The sequence below is a fragment of the Callorhinus ursinus genome, unplaced genomic scaffold (genome assembly GCF_003265705.2).
Source record: "Callorhinus ursinus isolate GAN/ISIS: 27379988/994484 unplaced genomic scaffold, GSC_fseal_2.0 scaffold4, whole genome shotgun sequence".
Taxonomy (NCBI): Eukaryota; Metazoa; Chordata; class Mammalia; order Carnivora; family Otariidae; genus Callorhinus; species Callorhinus ursinus.
This window is the reverse complement of record NW_027397066.1, coordinates 39,452,287-39,469,198: the sequence shown is the minus strand read 5'-3', so window position 1 is coordinate 39,469,198 and position 16,912 is coordinate 39,452,287. Positions and strand designations below refer to the sequence as shown.

Sequence of the window (16,912 nt, the reverse complement as noted above, 5' to 3'; positions counted from 1 at the left end):
GATAAGATGTTGGTTGAAAAAAAGAAAAAGAAAAATTAAAAAAAAAAGAAAATTAAAAAAAATTAACTTTGAAAAACTAAAGAATCAGGGGGAAAAAAAGCCATGAATTCTATGTGCAGAATTCCCCTAGTCCTGGAGTTCTGGTTGGAGTTCCGCCATTCTCATTGATCAGTAAACTTGGTCTTGGCTTGCTGGCTGTTTGTGCTGATCTTCTGGGGGAGGGGCCTGTTGCCGTGGTTCCCAAATGTCTTCCCCTGAGGCGGAATTGCCCCGCCCTTGCCCGGTGAGGCTAAGTAATCTGCTCGGGTTTTGTTCTCAGAGCTTTTGTTCCCTACAAGCTCTCGGTACAGCTTTGGAGGACCAGGGTGAAAATGGTGGCCTCCCAGTCTCCACCCGGAGGAGCTGAGAACTTGGGGCCTCGCTCCTCAGTGCACCCCCAGAGAAAAGCAGTCAATCACTCCCGTCTCCCCGGTCTCCAGCTGCACTCCGTGCTCACCCAGCCTGTGACCGAGCGTTTCTATCTCTGGCACCCGACCCCGTGTGGAGTCTCCAAACCCAGCAGATCCCTGCAGTGCGCTCCCGCGCTGCTCCTCCTTGGGCAGGAAGGGGAGTCTCCCCGGATCTGCCGCTTGTTGGGTCCCTGCTGGAGGAGCAGTGGCCCGACTGTCACCAATCATAGTTTATGGCAACCTCGAGCTGAGAACCTGTGCCTCGGCTCCGTCTCTGCAGCCGGCTTCCCCGCTCCGATACCTGGGAGCTCTGCCACACTCAGGCACCCCTGGTCTTTCTGTGACCCCGAGGGTCCTGAGACCACACTGTCCCAGCGAGCGTTCCACCCCCCGCTTAGCCACTGGAGCGACATCCCTCAGCGGAGCCAACTTCTAAAAGTTCCGAGTTTGTGCTCTGCGGCTCTAGCACTTGCCAGAAGCGGCCGACGGAGGCCCCCTCCCCCGCCGTCTATCCTCCCGAATATCACCTTGGATTCACTTCTCCGCCCGTCCTACCTTCCAGAAAGTGGTCGCTTTTCTGTTCAGAGAGTTGCTGCTATTCTTTTCTTCGATCTCCTGTTGAGTTCGTAGGTGTTCAGAATGGTTTGATCCCTATGTAGCTGAATTCCTGGGACCAGATGAAATTTAGGTCTCCTACTCCTCTGCCATCTTAACATGTTAATTTCGAGATCTCTGGTATTTCTACTGAGCTTCAGAAAAAGGAATTGAGTGACTCAGTATTCCTTTGGATTCTGCCTTTTTTGCCAATGACCCTGAATTATTTTTATGAAATTATTCACAAAGAACCTCATACTTCTCATCTGTAAATGGGTATGTTAATAGCAACCACCTTGTAGAGCTGTTTTGAGAATTAAGAGCTATTTTCTATGCAAAATGCTGAGAGGAATGCCTGGCCCACAGCAAGTGTTCAATGGGTTTTTTTTTTTTGCTATATTATTACTATTTCTGTTATTATTATGACTGTAGTAATTATTCCAACATGGAGCAGCATTTTAGTCCCTGTGTTTCTAAGACATTTCTGAGAGTGGGAGGGCATATTTAGGAGAGTTTATTGATTCATTATTTTTTAAAGATTTTTAATTTATTTTTTGACAGAGAAAGAGACAGAGAAGGAACACAAGCAAGGGGAGTGGGAGAGGGAGAAGCAGGCTTCCTGCTGAGTAGGGAGCCTGATGTGGGGCTCGATCCCAGGACCCTGGGATCATGACCTGAGCCAAAGGCAGACACTTAATGACTGAGCCACCCAGGTGCCCTGATTCATTTTTTTTTAAAGATTGTATTTATTTATTTGACAGATAGAGACATAGTGAGAGAAGGAATACAAGCAGGGGGAGTAGGAGAGGGAGAAGCAGGCTTCCTGCGGAGCAGGGAGCCTGATGTGGAGCCTGATCCCAGGACCCTGGGACCATGACCTGAGCTGAAGACAGATGCTTAATGACTGAGCCACCCAGGCACCCCTGATTCATTACTTTTTAAAAAGATTTATTTATTTATTTTGGAGAGAGAGAGAATGCATGCGGGAGCAAGAGAGCCCAAGCATCAGTGGGGGAGGGGCAGTGGGAGAGGGAGAAAGAATCTCAAGCCAACTCCCCACTAAGCACAGAGCCGGACACCGAACTCCATCCCGGTGATCCAGCCCACATGATCACAACCAGAGCCGAAATCAAGAGTCCAACGCTCAAGTGACTGAGCCACTCAGCTGCTCTGATTTCATTATTTTAATACTTTTATGGAGTGTCTAGTAGAGTCAAGGCCATTTTTGAGTACTAGGGCTACAATGGCGAGCAAGAGCCAACATGGTCCCTGACTTCGTGGAGCCTACTGTATAGCAGGAGTAACCAATGTAATCTAATAATCACACACATACAAGTAAATTGCAACTGGGATAAAAAGCAGAATGGTGAGAACCAATCACAAGTCATGAGTTGATGTAGGAAGAGTGAGTCTTGAGTGACACAGGCTGGTTGAGAGCTGGAGGGAGGCCATTCTAGGCAGAGTGCTTGTGAGGATCTGAATGAGTAGCAGAAGGTGGCAGAAGTGTAGAGGGTGAGGCCGTGAGTGGTGTGCAGTGAGTTGAGCATAGGCAGGGCAGACCTAGAAGGGTCTCCAGATCCTGCTTTGGAAAGCAGCATCAGCATCACGTGGGAGCTGCTAAGGAATGCACAGTCTCAGGCTCTACCTCAGACCTGCTGGCTCAGCCTCTTCCCATGTGTTTCACGTGTACATTGACATCTGAGAAACATTGCCTTTGTGCCATATTAAGGAAGCTCATCTTTGTCTCTGAAGTTTCTGGAGGATTTTAAGCAGAGACACAATGTGGAGATTGGAAGGGGACAAATGAGGATGTGGGGAAACCAGGGAGGAGATTGCTGAAGTCTGTAGCAATGTGGGGTTTCTGATGGGATTGCAAGATGAACTTGTCCAACGATTGCCTGCATTTTAACCTTATTTTTTATTGCTTGTTCCCTATCAGCTCCCAATGAAAACATTTTGGCTACTACACTGTATTAAGAAATTTTTAATTGAAAACTAAAAAGCTATAATTTACTAAATTGTAAAATTTTTCTTCGGAATTTATCTTTGTTGAAGACATATAAAAGGCACTGAACTTCCGAATAACAGGAGATAATCTGCTGTGGCCACACTGAGTTGCTGCTTTTCTGGTCAAAGGCAAACAAACTTGACAGTTACATTATTTATTATGAAAAGCCTTTTAGTGGTTTTTATCTCCCTCCCATCGAAAGTAAGTATATTAAAAACCCCAACATTTCTTGGGAAATTTTTTTTGAACTTTAATTGTGAATAATTTATTCAATTGAGAATGCATATAATTATTCTGATCCTACTATACGCTAGGCACTGGTTAGTTGCGTAGGGGATAAAAATAATTTTCTGGCCACATGATGTAAGGATTTGTTGAATGAACTGAACATGTATCTTTACCTCCTGAGACTGTAGTTTAGTAGTTTTCTTATGTATGTACATGACCATGATCCAAAGTAGAAAGTAATAAATGCATAGGTCAGTTGAAATTGCTTCAACTGCAAGTGATATTATATTTAGATTAACAGTGATTTATCAAGAATTTATTCCTTTCTCATGTGAATATAATCTGGGAAATAAGCAGTTCAGGGCTGATAGAGAAGATTCACAAATCCATCAGGGAGTCATGTTCCCTCTTTCTTGCTATTCAGCCACCTTCTGCATATAGTTTTTACCTCAGAGTCTAAAATGGTTGCTTGAGGGGCACCTAGGTGGCTCAGTCAGTTGAGTGTTTGACTCTTGATTTTGGCTCAGGTCATGATCTCAGGGCATGAGATCAAGCCCTGCGTCAGGCTCCGCGCTCAGCTGGGAGTCTGCTTGAGGATTCTTTCTCCCTCTGCCCCTCCCCCTACTCGCACGCTCCCCCCCCAAGTAAATATATCTTAAAAAAAATAAAAAAATAAAAAAATAAAATGGTTGCTTGAGCTCTAGCCATTACACTTGTATTCCCACAAGCAGGAAAGAGGAAGGATAATACCCCTGTCTTTGAGTACAGTTCCTGGAAGTCACATTTACCACTTCTAGTTTCATCTCATGAGCAAGAACTCAGCCACATGGCCTCACGTAGCTGCAAGAGAGGCTGAGAAATGTTGTCTTTATTCTAAGTTGCCATTAAATATTGGCCGAACCAAATTTTAGGATTCTGTTTCTAAGATCAAAGGAAAAGAATAGATGCTAACAGCCGATCAGGCTCTGCCACCGACCAGAAATTCAGATGAGGCAGAGGGAGATTACTTGTGTCTAGATGATCAAGGGAGGCTTTCTGAATGGGGTTAAATATGAATTACTTCTCTAAGGATTTGGACTTAGGCAGGTAGATGTGGGAAAATAGTCTGGAATTATGATTTCCAAACTGTGAGCTGAGGTAACCCAAAACTGCAGTGATGCACAGAGGCTCTGCTAGTTATTTTTAATTTTTGAGAGGAATCCAGTGATACTCAACATTTGTTGGTTACCAAATGAAATACTAGGTTGAGGTAGTTCAGTGTCAACATTAGATTGTGCTGTATTCCTTTTGATGTTGTCCTGTTTCCATAAGGCTGAGTGCTTGGTGGTTGTTGTGTAAAAAGTTGTACCATGGAAAAATCCATGTGGAACAAGGCAATGAATGGTGGATCCCCAATCTGATTCCAAGATTTGAAGTATTGTGCACTGTCCAACAGATGCACGTTACATTAGTAAGTAATTGTCATTACTTAAGAATAACATAGAAATTCTGTTGTATTTTTTCAAATATCTACTAAGTTTTTAGGATACAAATTCTGATAAAATAATTGGACCAAGAGACTTAATAAGTGGAATTGTTAGGCATTTCTTTTGGTTTAGGCCACTGAAAAAAATTACATGGACACACCTAGTGCCCTGAACCAAGAATGTCTGGGAATCTCTGATTTAGGGGGTTCATTAAGTAACAAAGCCACTTTGTTTCATGTTCTTAACAAAGGTGGTATTTAAAAAATTTTGTCTATAATCAAATCCACTAAAATTTACTTTTTTTTTTTTAAAGATTTTATTTATTTGACAGAGACACAGCGAGAGAGGGAACACAAGCGGGGGAAGTGGGAAAGGGAGAAGCAGACTTCCCGTGGAGCAGGGAGCCCGATGCAGGGCTCGATCCCAGGACCCTGGGATCATGACCTGAGCCGAAGGCAGACGCTTAATGACTGAGCCACCCAGGTGCCCCTAAAATTTACTTCTTAAATCACAAAATTTTCTAACTGACTTCAAAGCTTGTAATAGGAACTGTGAGTATGGATTTGTGCTAATAGTCCTAGTAAAAGCTGATTTTATTAATTTTAGTATATTTTTTCTGAAAAGGAAATATTTTTACTTTTTTACCAAATACATTTTCAATTTCATGATTTAGGAATGGACTTTGTAAGGCATTTACAATTTAAAAAGAAGTAGTAATTTGCATAATGATGCACAGAGCAATTTTTGTTTAGGTAATTTAATTCATTTATTTATTCAACAGGTATTAATCCACTTCTGATTGTGTTCAGGTGCTACTCTAGATGCCAGATGTACACTGATGAGCAAAGGGAGGTATTTTCATTTAGAGAGAGAGTCACAACTGAGTTAAAATTATTTTTGTTATGATTACAGAAGCAGGTATTTCTTTGTTCTAAAGCAGTTTTGCCATTTGCAGCTGGGGAAGTATTCCCAAGACTCTACTATGTGTTAGTAAAGTCAAATGCTGCAGGAAGGCAGAACAGAATAAAAGCTAATATACCCGAAATATCAGCTATGGTCTCTGTGACCTTTGAAATCTTAATAAAATGGACTTGAAATTCTGTACACCCCTGCGAAAGTCCAAAGCCCTCCCCAGATCACTGCCAAGCTACTGGGTACATGCTTCTCATGATCATCTCTGGTTCCAGGCTCTGAATCTTCTGAATTAGTTCAGTTTGGGGATCATTTTTCATGTTGCCTTTTCTCATCATCCATTAATATACAGCCTCTTTCTCACTGTGGCTAGAGGGTGGAGAACAAATTAGGGAGTGCAAGACTGGATATAGGTAAACCATTCCAGGTGAAATATGATGGTAGTTTTTATTAGAATGTAGGATCTAGGAGGCTGGAGATTTTCGCTCTGCCTAATGATATACCCCAAGTGCCCAAACAAGTGCTCAATTACTTTTTCCTGAGATAGGGAACTCTGAAAAAAATACCAGACATGGAGCTAAAGATTATTTATTTGGTTTCAGGCATGTTAGGTTTGAGGTATTTTTGTAACATCCACTGAGGAAATGTCAAATGGCCAGTTGGATACAAGAGTCTGGAGCTCAGGGGCACGATCTAGGCTTGCTATGTAAAGATGTAAGTCACGTGTGTAGGCCTGGCAATTGATGCTATTTGTGTGGGTGATATTGCATGGAGAGTATGAATGTGAGAAAAGAACTTACAGAAAGAGAAGGAATGACAAGACAGGGAAGAGAAAGAGAAGTCAAGGAAAGACGGTGCTTGAAGCAGATGAGAGTGGCTAACTGAGAATTCCATCTCTCACATGATACAGGGCTGTCATTACAATGATGACTGAAAAATGTCTTTGGATATGGCAACATGGAGGTCGTTGGTGACCATAGCAGAAGCTCTTTTGGTGCAGTGACAGAAGTGGGTCCCAAATCGTACAAGAGTAAAAAGTAAGTGAGGAAATTTGGACATTAAATATTAACAACTCCCAGGGCATTTTGGATGAGAGAGATAGGGCAGTGGCTGAAGTGTGATATAGGCTTGAGGATGGTTAAAAAAATAACTGGAGAGACCTAAACATGATAAAAAGCTGATGGCAGTGAGAGAAAGAGAGAGGGAGAGAGTTTGGATATATGATTTAATGGAGAATTAAGATGTAAAATTACTGAGAAGGGAGAAGAAGATGGAGTCTGTCACAAAAGTAGGAGGATTAGTCTTAAATACGAAGAGCCTTCAATAGCTTCTGTGTTTGAACAGGAGAGAAGTGTCTATAAATGATCAGGTGTGTAGGTTTAGATTTAGGTAGATGAGGCAATTCTCATTTGATTGTTTTTTATTCTCTCTGTAAGATGGAAATTGAAGTGGGCCATCTTCTGAGAGTGAGGGCCCAATGGGAGAAGATAGTTTGAGGAGAATGGAGAAAGCTTTACATCAGCAACTGAGTAGTCCTGTTGTGTGGCTTTTTACAGCCACTTGCAACTGTCCAGGTGTAGATACAGAGAGAGCAGATAGTTGGGTTCATCTGGTGTTGGCTTTTACATGATGCAGGGGAAGAATATTCAGAGGGGTAGGCAGGTTCAGGGCATTAGCAAGAGTATTGTTTCATTAATGGTCCAAAGAGTCTGAAGAAGATATGTAGGGAATTGGAAAAAGGAGAGAGCTAATAGACTGGGAGAAGATAGAGGTACCCATGGACAGCAGGTCAGAATTATGTCTGCTTCAAGTTCTCTACAATGTTTTACCTGATCCTCCAGCAAGAAATTGTATTCCTATCTTTTAAATTCCTATGGCACTTTAGCTGTAAGTCTCATGGTGCTTAGCATTTGCTACCTTGACATATATTATTTATGGACAAATCTCTCCTACAAGACTGAATTTCTGAGGGACAGTTGGTCTGAAATCATTGTTATATCCGTCCCTGTGCTTATTATAATAGTACATGTTCAATAACTAATTGTTGAGTAAATGAAATAAGTAAGTAGATTCTCTATTGGGCTATAGTCCCACACTTGCTTATCTCCAAGTCTGAAAGGGCACCACCCACCCAATGCTAGTGTTGTAATCAATGTGCTATTGCAGATCTTATATTAAATTGTGTCAGTGTGTTGTTTTGCAAACTTGGGAGCTTCCCCAGGTAAAATTTGAAACTGGCCTCCATATATAGAGGGCAAGAAGGTACTTAAGAAAGAGGCAGACCACTTCAGATAGGTAGATGGCAGGTTTAATAAGCAAGGGAACTTACTGTGAGGCTTGCTTGGGCAAGCCTCATGAGTAGTTTGACACCTGCCAGCCAGAATCATAAAAGTTTATATAGAGGCTTTAACTGGGTTCCAGTAATGTGTTTTGTCCAGATGGTCTCAACAGCACATTGTTCTCTCAAGGCTGCATTCTTGAAAATGGCTCAGGCTGTGGGAACAGTGGTATATTTCAAGGACAGGGGAGGGGATGAGGAGTCTCTGATTGCCTGGGTCCAGCTCACGGGTCATATCCTTTTCATGGTCTCCTCTAAGACAGTGCCATGTCTTCTTGCAGATCAAATTGTAAATTAACTCTGAATGATCTCACTTTGGCTGGTGGATTAAACCAGGTGCAGAGGCAATGGGTCAGTAAAGACATTAACCTAGGAGATCAAGCCATTCTCAAGCTAACATCATATGTTCTTTCAAATAATATGTCTCATTGGGTATTCTTAAAATTACAGAGCATATCCTTATATCACAGTGTATGTAGTGAACACTGCTTGCAATATGGGTTAGTGAACAAGAATTGATTCTGATGTCGGGGCAATAAAGCAGAAATGGAGTATCATATATGCCTTGCAATTCAGAAGAACCTACCAAAGTTGCCTTTTTATCCGTGGGAAATTATCAACTACTTGTTATATGCTATAAATGATCAAATACAGGATGATTCTGTTGGAACAACTTCTTGTTATGATAAAGCTCTGCCTCAAAGGTCATTCATTTTTCAAAATTAGACATATATTATAGGGGAAGAACCAACAAAACCTGAATAATGCATGGAATGGGGGGGATGATGGAGAAATGAAGAGTCTTGGGGTTATTGGAGTAGTAGAGTGTCTGTTAGCACAAATATGGAAATCAGGAGAAGAACTAGTTTGACGGTAGGGATAGAGAAAGAGACTAGTTTGATTTTGGACGTATTGAGTTGAGAAGAGATGCTGCTAAGCACTAGGCATTGGAAATATATGATGTAACTTGAAAGGAAGTTTGGGACTCAAGAGAGATTCAGGAGTTAGTTATGCAGAGGTTACAGTTCAAGCCCTGAAACTATCACAGGAGAAAATGCAAGGAGTCAGAAGTCTAAAAGAAAACCACGAGAGGGCGCCTGGGTGGCTCAGTTGGTTAAGCGACTGCCTTCGGCTCAGGTCGTGATCCTGGAGTCCCAGAATCAAGTCCCGCATCGGGCTCCCTGCTCAGCGGGGAGTCTGCTTCTCCCTCTGACCCTCCCCCCTCTCATGTGCTCTCTCTCTCTCACTCTCTCTAATAAATAAAATCTTTAAAAAAAAATAAAAGAAAAGAAAACCATGAGAAACACCTTCATATGGGACTGGAAGAGTTGCTCATGAAGTGGGACTCAAATCACTTTAAAAAATGATTTTATTTATTTGAGAGAGAGAGAAAGAGAGAGAGCACAAGGGTGGAGGGAGAGGGGGAAGGAGAGGGAGAGGGAGAGGCAGACTCCCCACTGAGCAGGGAGCCTGACATGGGGCTTGAACTCAGGACCCCAGGATCATGACCTGAGCCGAAGGCAGACACTTAATCGACTGAGCCACCCAGGCGCCCCACAAATCACCTTTAATTTCATTTCAGATTCCTGTTGAAAAAGTCACTTCCCTAAGCTAGCCATTTGTAATAAATGAATTTCTGGCAAGAGACCAAACTAAAAATTAAAGTATTTAATTTAAATTAGCAAAATGTAAAGTGTTTGAAGATAAGAACTTTTATCTGAACCCTCACGATTGCATCTCATAATCCTCTCACAGATGGATAGGCTACATTGGCATCATGGAAGGTATCCTGAGGGGTTGTCAGTGTCCTGGTCGACCGGGACAGGCTCTTTTTCAGTGTTCAACTTCATTTAACCCTGCTGAATGGCTGAAAATTAATTTTATCCAGATTCGTGCAGATTTGGATTAGGACTGGTGAGACAAACAGCAGTGAAGTCTGGGTAATGTCCTGTCTACACCTACTCACCAATGTGTTACCACTGTACTAGGCAGTCTTTGCTTATAGCTCTGGGCCATGGTAACTTGTAGCTCTTTGGAATACTACCAAATTGGCAAATATGTCAAAAAAATCAAGGTGGAATCCCATTAAAAGTTCATGTATTCCTGAAAAAGATTTCAGAAATAGATGATTTTCTCTGCCCTGAATGCAGTTGTACAGTTATTTGTTCATTTATTGGCGTGATTCAGCGACTAAGTTCAGTTTCACGCTCTAAAGGACACGCACCAGAATCTCTCAGGAATGCTGTTGTTCTGAATGGATGGCTGTACTCTAAAATTCCATACTGTGTATTGAGTTGCTTTGTAATATGAAAACCATGTTTCCCATCTCCCTTTTACTTTAGGTCTTGGGAGCTGTTGACAGTACCATGGGTGATGGCTGCTCCCAGAAGCTGGCAACTGCTAATATTCTCCGCTTCCTGTTGCTGGTCTTGATTCCATGTATCTGTGCACTCATTGTCCTGCTGGTGATCCTGCTTTCCTTTGTTGGTGAGTGACGCCGCTCTGAAAGAAAAATGAAGTCAAAATTAAAATGAGCCCAACAGTGATTTCCGTTTAGTACTCACTTAACCTAAAGCATCAACTTGACGAGAGGGTTATCTGTTGACTATCTCACGCAGATCTGAAGTTTCAGCCACTGAATTCATTCTACTAGTTATTCCTATTAATAGAAAGTGATGAAGTAATTGATGCAAAGCATTTAAGGTGTGATTACCAGGTACCAGGCACTTTGAAAGTCCCTGAGCACTTAGGGATGGTTAAATTAGTCTGTCTTCCGTAGGAACTCATGGTTGAGAGGAAGAGATGATTATTACACAAGGCAACACATGTTGATGATGGAGGCATATGCAAGGTACTTTGGGGAAGTCAAAGAAGGCTTCATGAGGCATTAACATTTTAACCTTTGGAATAGTTCGTAGAAATTCAGGTAAGAAGGCAATAGCGCATGAGTTTGGCAGAGAAAACAGTAAGTGCCAAAGTATGACCCTGTGATAGATGGAGATAGACTTAGGATATTGGGTGGAATTTTGGCAGTGGGAGGAAATGCAGCTGGATTGATAAAATCCAAATGACACAGGATCTTGCATGCTGCCCTAGGGAACTGGGCTTCAGCACCTAGGTTATTGGTTCTCAGACTCTATTCCATGGAACCAAGGTTCAGGGGAGGAGTTTCAAGGTTTACACAAATGCTTGTTTTGATGTTCAATTTAAAAAAAATAAATCTTAAACACATACTCAAACTAAATATTACATACCCAGTTTTAACCAAGCAGAGACCAGCAACCAAATAATTCATGCAGATGGATTAATTCATTTGTATTTGGATCTTGCTATCTTTTTAAATAAACACTGTGTTAAAAGGTGAGCTGTTGGGGGAGGAAATCCAAAATATTACCTTTGGTAGCTACCTATTGCTATGAATTAGGATTTTTTTGATCACATGCAGGCAAATGAAATAGGGAAATAAATTATTCTGATCAAATTGCTTACCAACAATTTTGAATCTTTTTATTTCACCAAACTACCTATCATTTTTCTCAATGTTTGGTTTTTAATAAGTCACACGTTTACAACTCATAGAGTAAATTAATCCTAATAAAATGTAGCTTGTATCTATTTGTAGATATTAGGATCTTGTATTTATTTGAAAATGGTATTTATCTGCTACAACAATGCTTGAAAACCACGGGTAGGGATGGTAGTTTACCGTTGGAGGATCCTTCCAAGTGGGGAGAAATTTGATCATATTTGCATTTGCAAAAGACAGTGGACCTAGATGCTCTGCAGAGGACTGGAGACTGAAAGGGAGGAGGCTTTTTTGAGGCTCTGGCTGTGGCCTAAATAAAAGGTGATAAGGGCTTGAATTAAGGCATTTGGTGCATTAAAATCAACAGAGATCAAGACTGATTGGATTTTGGTGTGAAGGAGAAGAGGGGTCAATGCTGACTGCTGGAGTTTTGGCTTAGGAAATCAGGGTGATTTTGGTGCCATCTGTTCATGCCGGAAGTAAAGGTGGAGGAGTAGGGTGCACGTAGATGGAGGGCAGGGTGGAAGTTCAGTTTGGACATGCTAACTTAGACATACTTGGGGGACAACACAACAAAATACAGTGGCATCATAGTTTAAGTGCATTTATCTTGAGTAAATTCAACAGTGCAGGTAGGACCGAGAAATGAATGTAGGAATATAGGAATGTGTTGCTTTTCTAAGGCAATTTCAAGGGAAATTGTGGCTATATATGATTTTTGGCTTATGTGCTCACTTTAGAACCCAACCCCCACCGCACTGTTACTGACCTGAAGCTAGAAGGGTCCAGAAGCGAAGCTGGGAAGGGGGTCCTGACTACGAAGGTGGGAGTCTCACTGGCAGTTGAAGGAGTAGAAGTAGGTGAACTGTAAAGAGAAAGTGTACTGATGGAAAGCTGAGGGCAAAAGCCCTGGAGTGTTTAAGGGGGAAGATAAAGAAAGCGGAGGAAACAAGAGATACAGGCAGAATAGTCAGGCAAGAAGGAAAAGAAGCTGGAAATGTGGGGTTTCACAGACACCATGAGATGAGACACACTTCAGAGGCTGATAAGAAGACGACAGAGGGGGGCGCCTGGGGAGCTCAGTCAGTTAAGTGCCTTCGGCTCAGGTCATGATCCTGGGGTCCTGGGATCGAGTCCTGTGTGGGGATCCCTGCTCGGCGGGGAGTCTGCTTCTCCCTCTCCCTCTGCCCCTCTTCTCCATGCCCTGCACCCCGCCCCCCGCCCCGTGCACATGCTCTTTCTCTCTCTCTCAAATGAGTAAATAAGATCTTTAAAAAAAAAAGACGGAGCAAGTGGCTTAGCCCAGGAGCCTTCAGGTTTTCTCTGGAGTCTTAGTCGACCTGCCCCCCACGTGGTCCCAGCCGTGGCCTGCTCTCAGGGTGGAGGCAGAACAAAACTGGAGCTCGTCTTTGCCACCTTTTCCTTCCAAGACTCCGCACCCTCCAGAGCTGGCCTGCTTTCGTTTCCTTTCTAGTGCCTTCAAGTACTCTTTTGTGTGGTTTGTCCAGATTTATAGTTGTTACCTCTTCAAGGGTCTGTCTGGTAGAAGCTCAGTCATACCACTGTCATTTTTAAGTCTAATTCTGGTAATAATGTATTCAGAAGCTCACACACATTGAAGATTATCTCCTTTCATTCTCAGGGTAGAATGTTAATAGAAGTTTTAAACATATTTTTAAGTATCTCAGTGCTTAGAGGCCTCTCAACAGAGAGATGCCATTAAGGCAGTGCTTTATTTTGGTTAAATCGGTTTATTTATTTATTGGATCCTATTTTTATAGCTTTGTTGAAATATAATTCACATACCTGCTTAAAGCGTATAATTGAATAATTTTTAGTATATTCACAGGTAAATATAACCATCACTACAATCAATTTTGGAACATTTTTACCACTTTCAGAAGAAACTATACTTTTCGCTGTCAGTCTCCTGTCTTTCCATCTGCCCCCTGCCCCAGACCTAAGCAACCACTAATCTATGTAATGTCTCTATAGATTTCCCTGTTCTGGACATTTCATATGACCATACATGGTTTTTGTAACTGGCTTTTTTCATTTGGCATAATATTTTCAAGGTTTATCCATGTTGTATTATGTTTCAGTACTTCATTCCTTCTTAATGGCCAAATAATACTCCATTGTGTGGATTTACCACATTTTCTTTGTCTATTTACCAATTTTAGTTGTTTCCATCTTTTGGCTATTATGAATAATGTTGCCCTGAATATTCATGTACAAGTTTTGGTGTGAACATATGTTTTCATTTCTCTCGGGTTTATACCTAGGAGTAGAATTTTTTTTTTATCGCTATATATGGGATTAGGAAGTGCACCATTTACAACCACTTCTAAGTGCCACTTTGGCTTATATTTAGGTATCCTTTAGAAAGTGGACAATTCCTAAGACATTTTCTTCAAAAGTGTTCTTTTCATAGATTCTGTACCAGATGATATATGGATATATTAAGTAATACCTGCTCAAATAAACATTTCCTATTTTGTAACTGAGATGTTTATTGCTGTAATGAGCAATAAAACCCTTTTATATTTGTGTTTTAAAAAACCTCGTTAAACTTTGCTTACTTTTAAACATATTCTGTTTGGTTTGCGTTTGTAACTCCATGCTCTTTCCAAGTTTTATAGTTATTTATGGGTCCATCAGGTTACTATGGGATGGTGGGATGCCAATTTTGTATAAATAACAGGAGCTGTATCTTCAAAAGACAAAGATAATAGTGAGAGGATTATTGTTTAGGAAAAGATAAAAGTTTTATGCTAACACAGTTGCACTATGTTTCTCTGATTTTGTCTTTTTGGGCTTCTCTCATGTATAAAGTTAAGTGGCAAAGAGTTGGACTTTTCTGAATAATCATTTCAGCAGCAGGATATAGAAGAGAGCAATAGCAAATTGTTTCTCTCCTTAACCCCCAAAACCGAAGTTGGAACTACAAAGGTTTAGTTTGGTTTAGTGTTTCTAAAATCAGCGGATAGTGTGAGTTGTCCATATGGTTCCAAAGATTTGGACTCTAAAATAAAGATTTTGATTTTTTAAAAAATCAAAGTCCAGGATCAGATAGATTCCAAGGTGGGTTTTACCAAACATTTAAGGAAGAGTTAATACGTATTCTCCTTAAACTATTCCAAAAAACAGAAGAGAAAGGAGAGCTCACAAAGACATTCTATGTGGCCAGCATTACCCTGATACCAAAACCAGACAAGGACAACACACACACACACACACACACACACACACTATAAGCCAATATTCCTGATGCACACAAATGCAAAAATCCTTAACAAAATAGCAAACCATTCAATAATACATTAAAAGGATTATCACCACAATCAAGTGGGATGTATTCTGGGGATGCAAGAATGATTTAATATTTGCAAATCAATCAGTGTGATAAACCACATCAGTAAAATGAAGAATAAAAATTATGTGATCATCTTAATAGATGCGGAAAAGCATCTAACAAAATTCAACATCCGTTCATGATACTCTCAACAAAGTATGTAGAGGGAACATACCTTAACATAATAAGGGTCATATATAAAAAACCCACAGCTAACATCATACTCAATGGTGAAAAATTGAGAGCTCTTCCTGGAAGATCAGGAGCAAGACAAGGAAGTCCACTCTCACTATTTTTATTCAACATAGTACTGGAAGTCCTAGCCACAGCAATCAGAAAAGCAAAAGAAATGAGGCGTCAATATTGGTGAGGAAGAAGTTAGCTGTCACTATTTGCGGCTGACTTGATACCATACATAGAAATTCCTAAAGACTCCACCAAAATACTATTCAAAGTAATAAATGAAGTCAGTAAATTTGCAGGATACTAAATTAACCCCAGAAGTCAAGAGTATTTCTGTACACTAATAATGAAGTAACGTCAATAGGAGAAACTGAGAAAACAGTCCCATTTACAACTGCACCAAAAAGAATAAAATACCCAGGAATAAACTTAACCAAGGAAGTGAAAGACCTGTATTCTGAAAACTATAAAACACTGATGAAAGAATTGGAGATGACACAAGCAAATGAAAAGATATTCCATGCTCAGGGATTGGAAGAATTAGTATTGTTAAAATGTCCATACTACCCAGGGCAATCTACAGATTCAATGCAATCACTATCAGAATACCAAGAGCATTTCTCAAAGAACTAGAACAAATAATACTAAAATTTGTATGGAACTAAAAAGACTCCAAATGCCAAAGCCATCTTGAAAAATAAGAACAAAGCTGAAGATACCACAATCCTAGATTTTAAAATATACTACAAAACTTTAGTAATCAAAACAATATAGTACTAGTGTAAATAAAGTTATATTTATATGGTCAATTAATCTATGAAAAAGAAGGCAAGACTATACAATGGGACAAAGTCTCTTCAACAAATGGCTCTGGGAAAACTGGACAGCTGCAGGCAAACGCATGAAACTGGACCACTTTCTTATACTATTCACAAACATAAACTCAAAAAACTATTGGGACTACACAAAAATAAAAAGCTTCTACACAGTGAAGGCAACCATTAACAACAACAAAAAAAGACAACTTACTGAACGGGAGAAGATATTTGCAAAAGATATATCTGATAAGGGGTTAAAATCCAAAATATATAAAGAATTTATACAACTTAACACAAAAAAACCCCCAAATAATCCAATTAAAAACAGGCAGAGGATCCGAACAGACATTTTTCCAAAGAAGACCAACAGACACATGAAAAGATGCTCACCATCACCAATCATCAAGGAAATGCAAATTAAAACAAGATGAAATATCACTTTATGGCTGTCAGAATGGCTAAAATCAAAAACACAAGAAATGATAGGTGTTGGTGAGGATGTGGACATAAAGAAGCCCTTGTGCACTGTTGGTGGGAATGCAAATTGGTGCAGCCCTTGTGGAAAACAGTGTGGATATTCCTCAAAAAGATTAAAGGTAGAATTACTCTATGATCCAGCAATTCCACAACTGAGTATTTACTAAAGAAAATGAAAACACTAATTCAAAAAGATACATGCACCCCTATGTTTACCACAGCATTATTTACAATGGCCAAGATATGGAAGCAACCCAATTGTCCATCAGTAGACAAATGCATAAGAAGATGCGGTATATATATATAAAATGGAATATTTTGCAGCCATAAAAAATGAGGTCTTGCCATTTGCGACATCGATGGACCCAAAGTCTATTATGCTAAGTGAAATAAGTCAGACTGAGAAAGATAAATACCATATGATTTCACTCATATGTGGAATCTAAAACCACAAAACAAGTGAACAAACAAAAAGCAGAAGTAGACTATAAATACAGAGAACAGACTGATGTTTGCCAGAGGCAAAGGGGTGGGAGGATGGGCAAAATGAGTGAAGGG

The 16,912-nt window shown here is 40.5% G+C and overlaps 1 protein-coding gene across 8 annotated transcripts in view; it reads left to right on the top strand.

Moving 5' to 3' along the window:
* CORIN (corin, serine peptidase) overlaps positions 1-16,912 on the top strand; it is a 239,852-nt gene that overhangs the window by 30,367 nt on the left and 192,573 nt on the right. For 7 of the 8 annotated variants that reach the window (XM_073891620.1, XM_025887485.2, XM_073891619.1 and 4 more), the window contains one exon: positions 10,338-10,482. In XM_073891620.1, the coding sequence (XP_073747721.1) occupies positions 10,338-10,482 (145 nt within the window). Of the gene's footprint in view, positions 1-6,673; positions 6,695-10,337; positions 10,483-16,912 lie in introns of those variants that run through there. The other variant, XM_073891622.1, reaches the window with a different exon arrangement.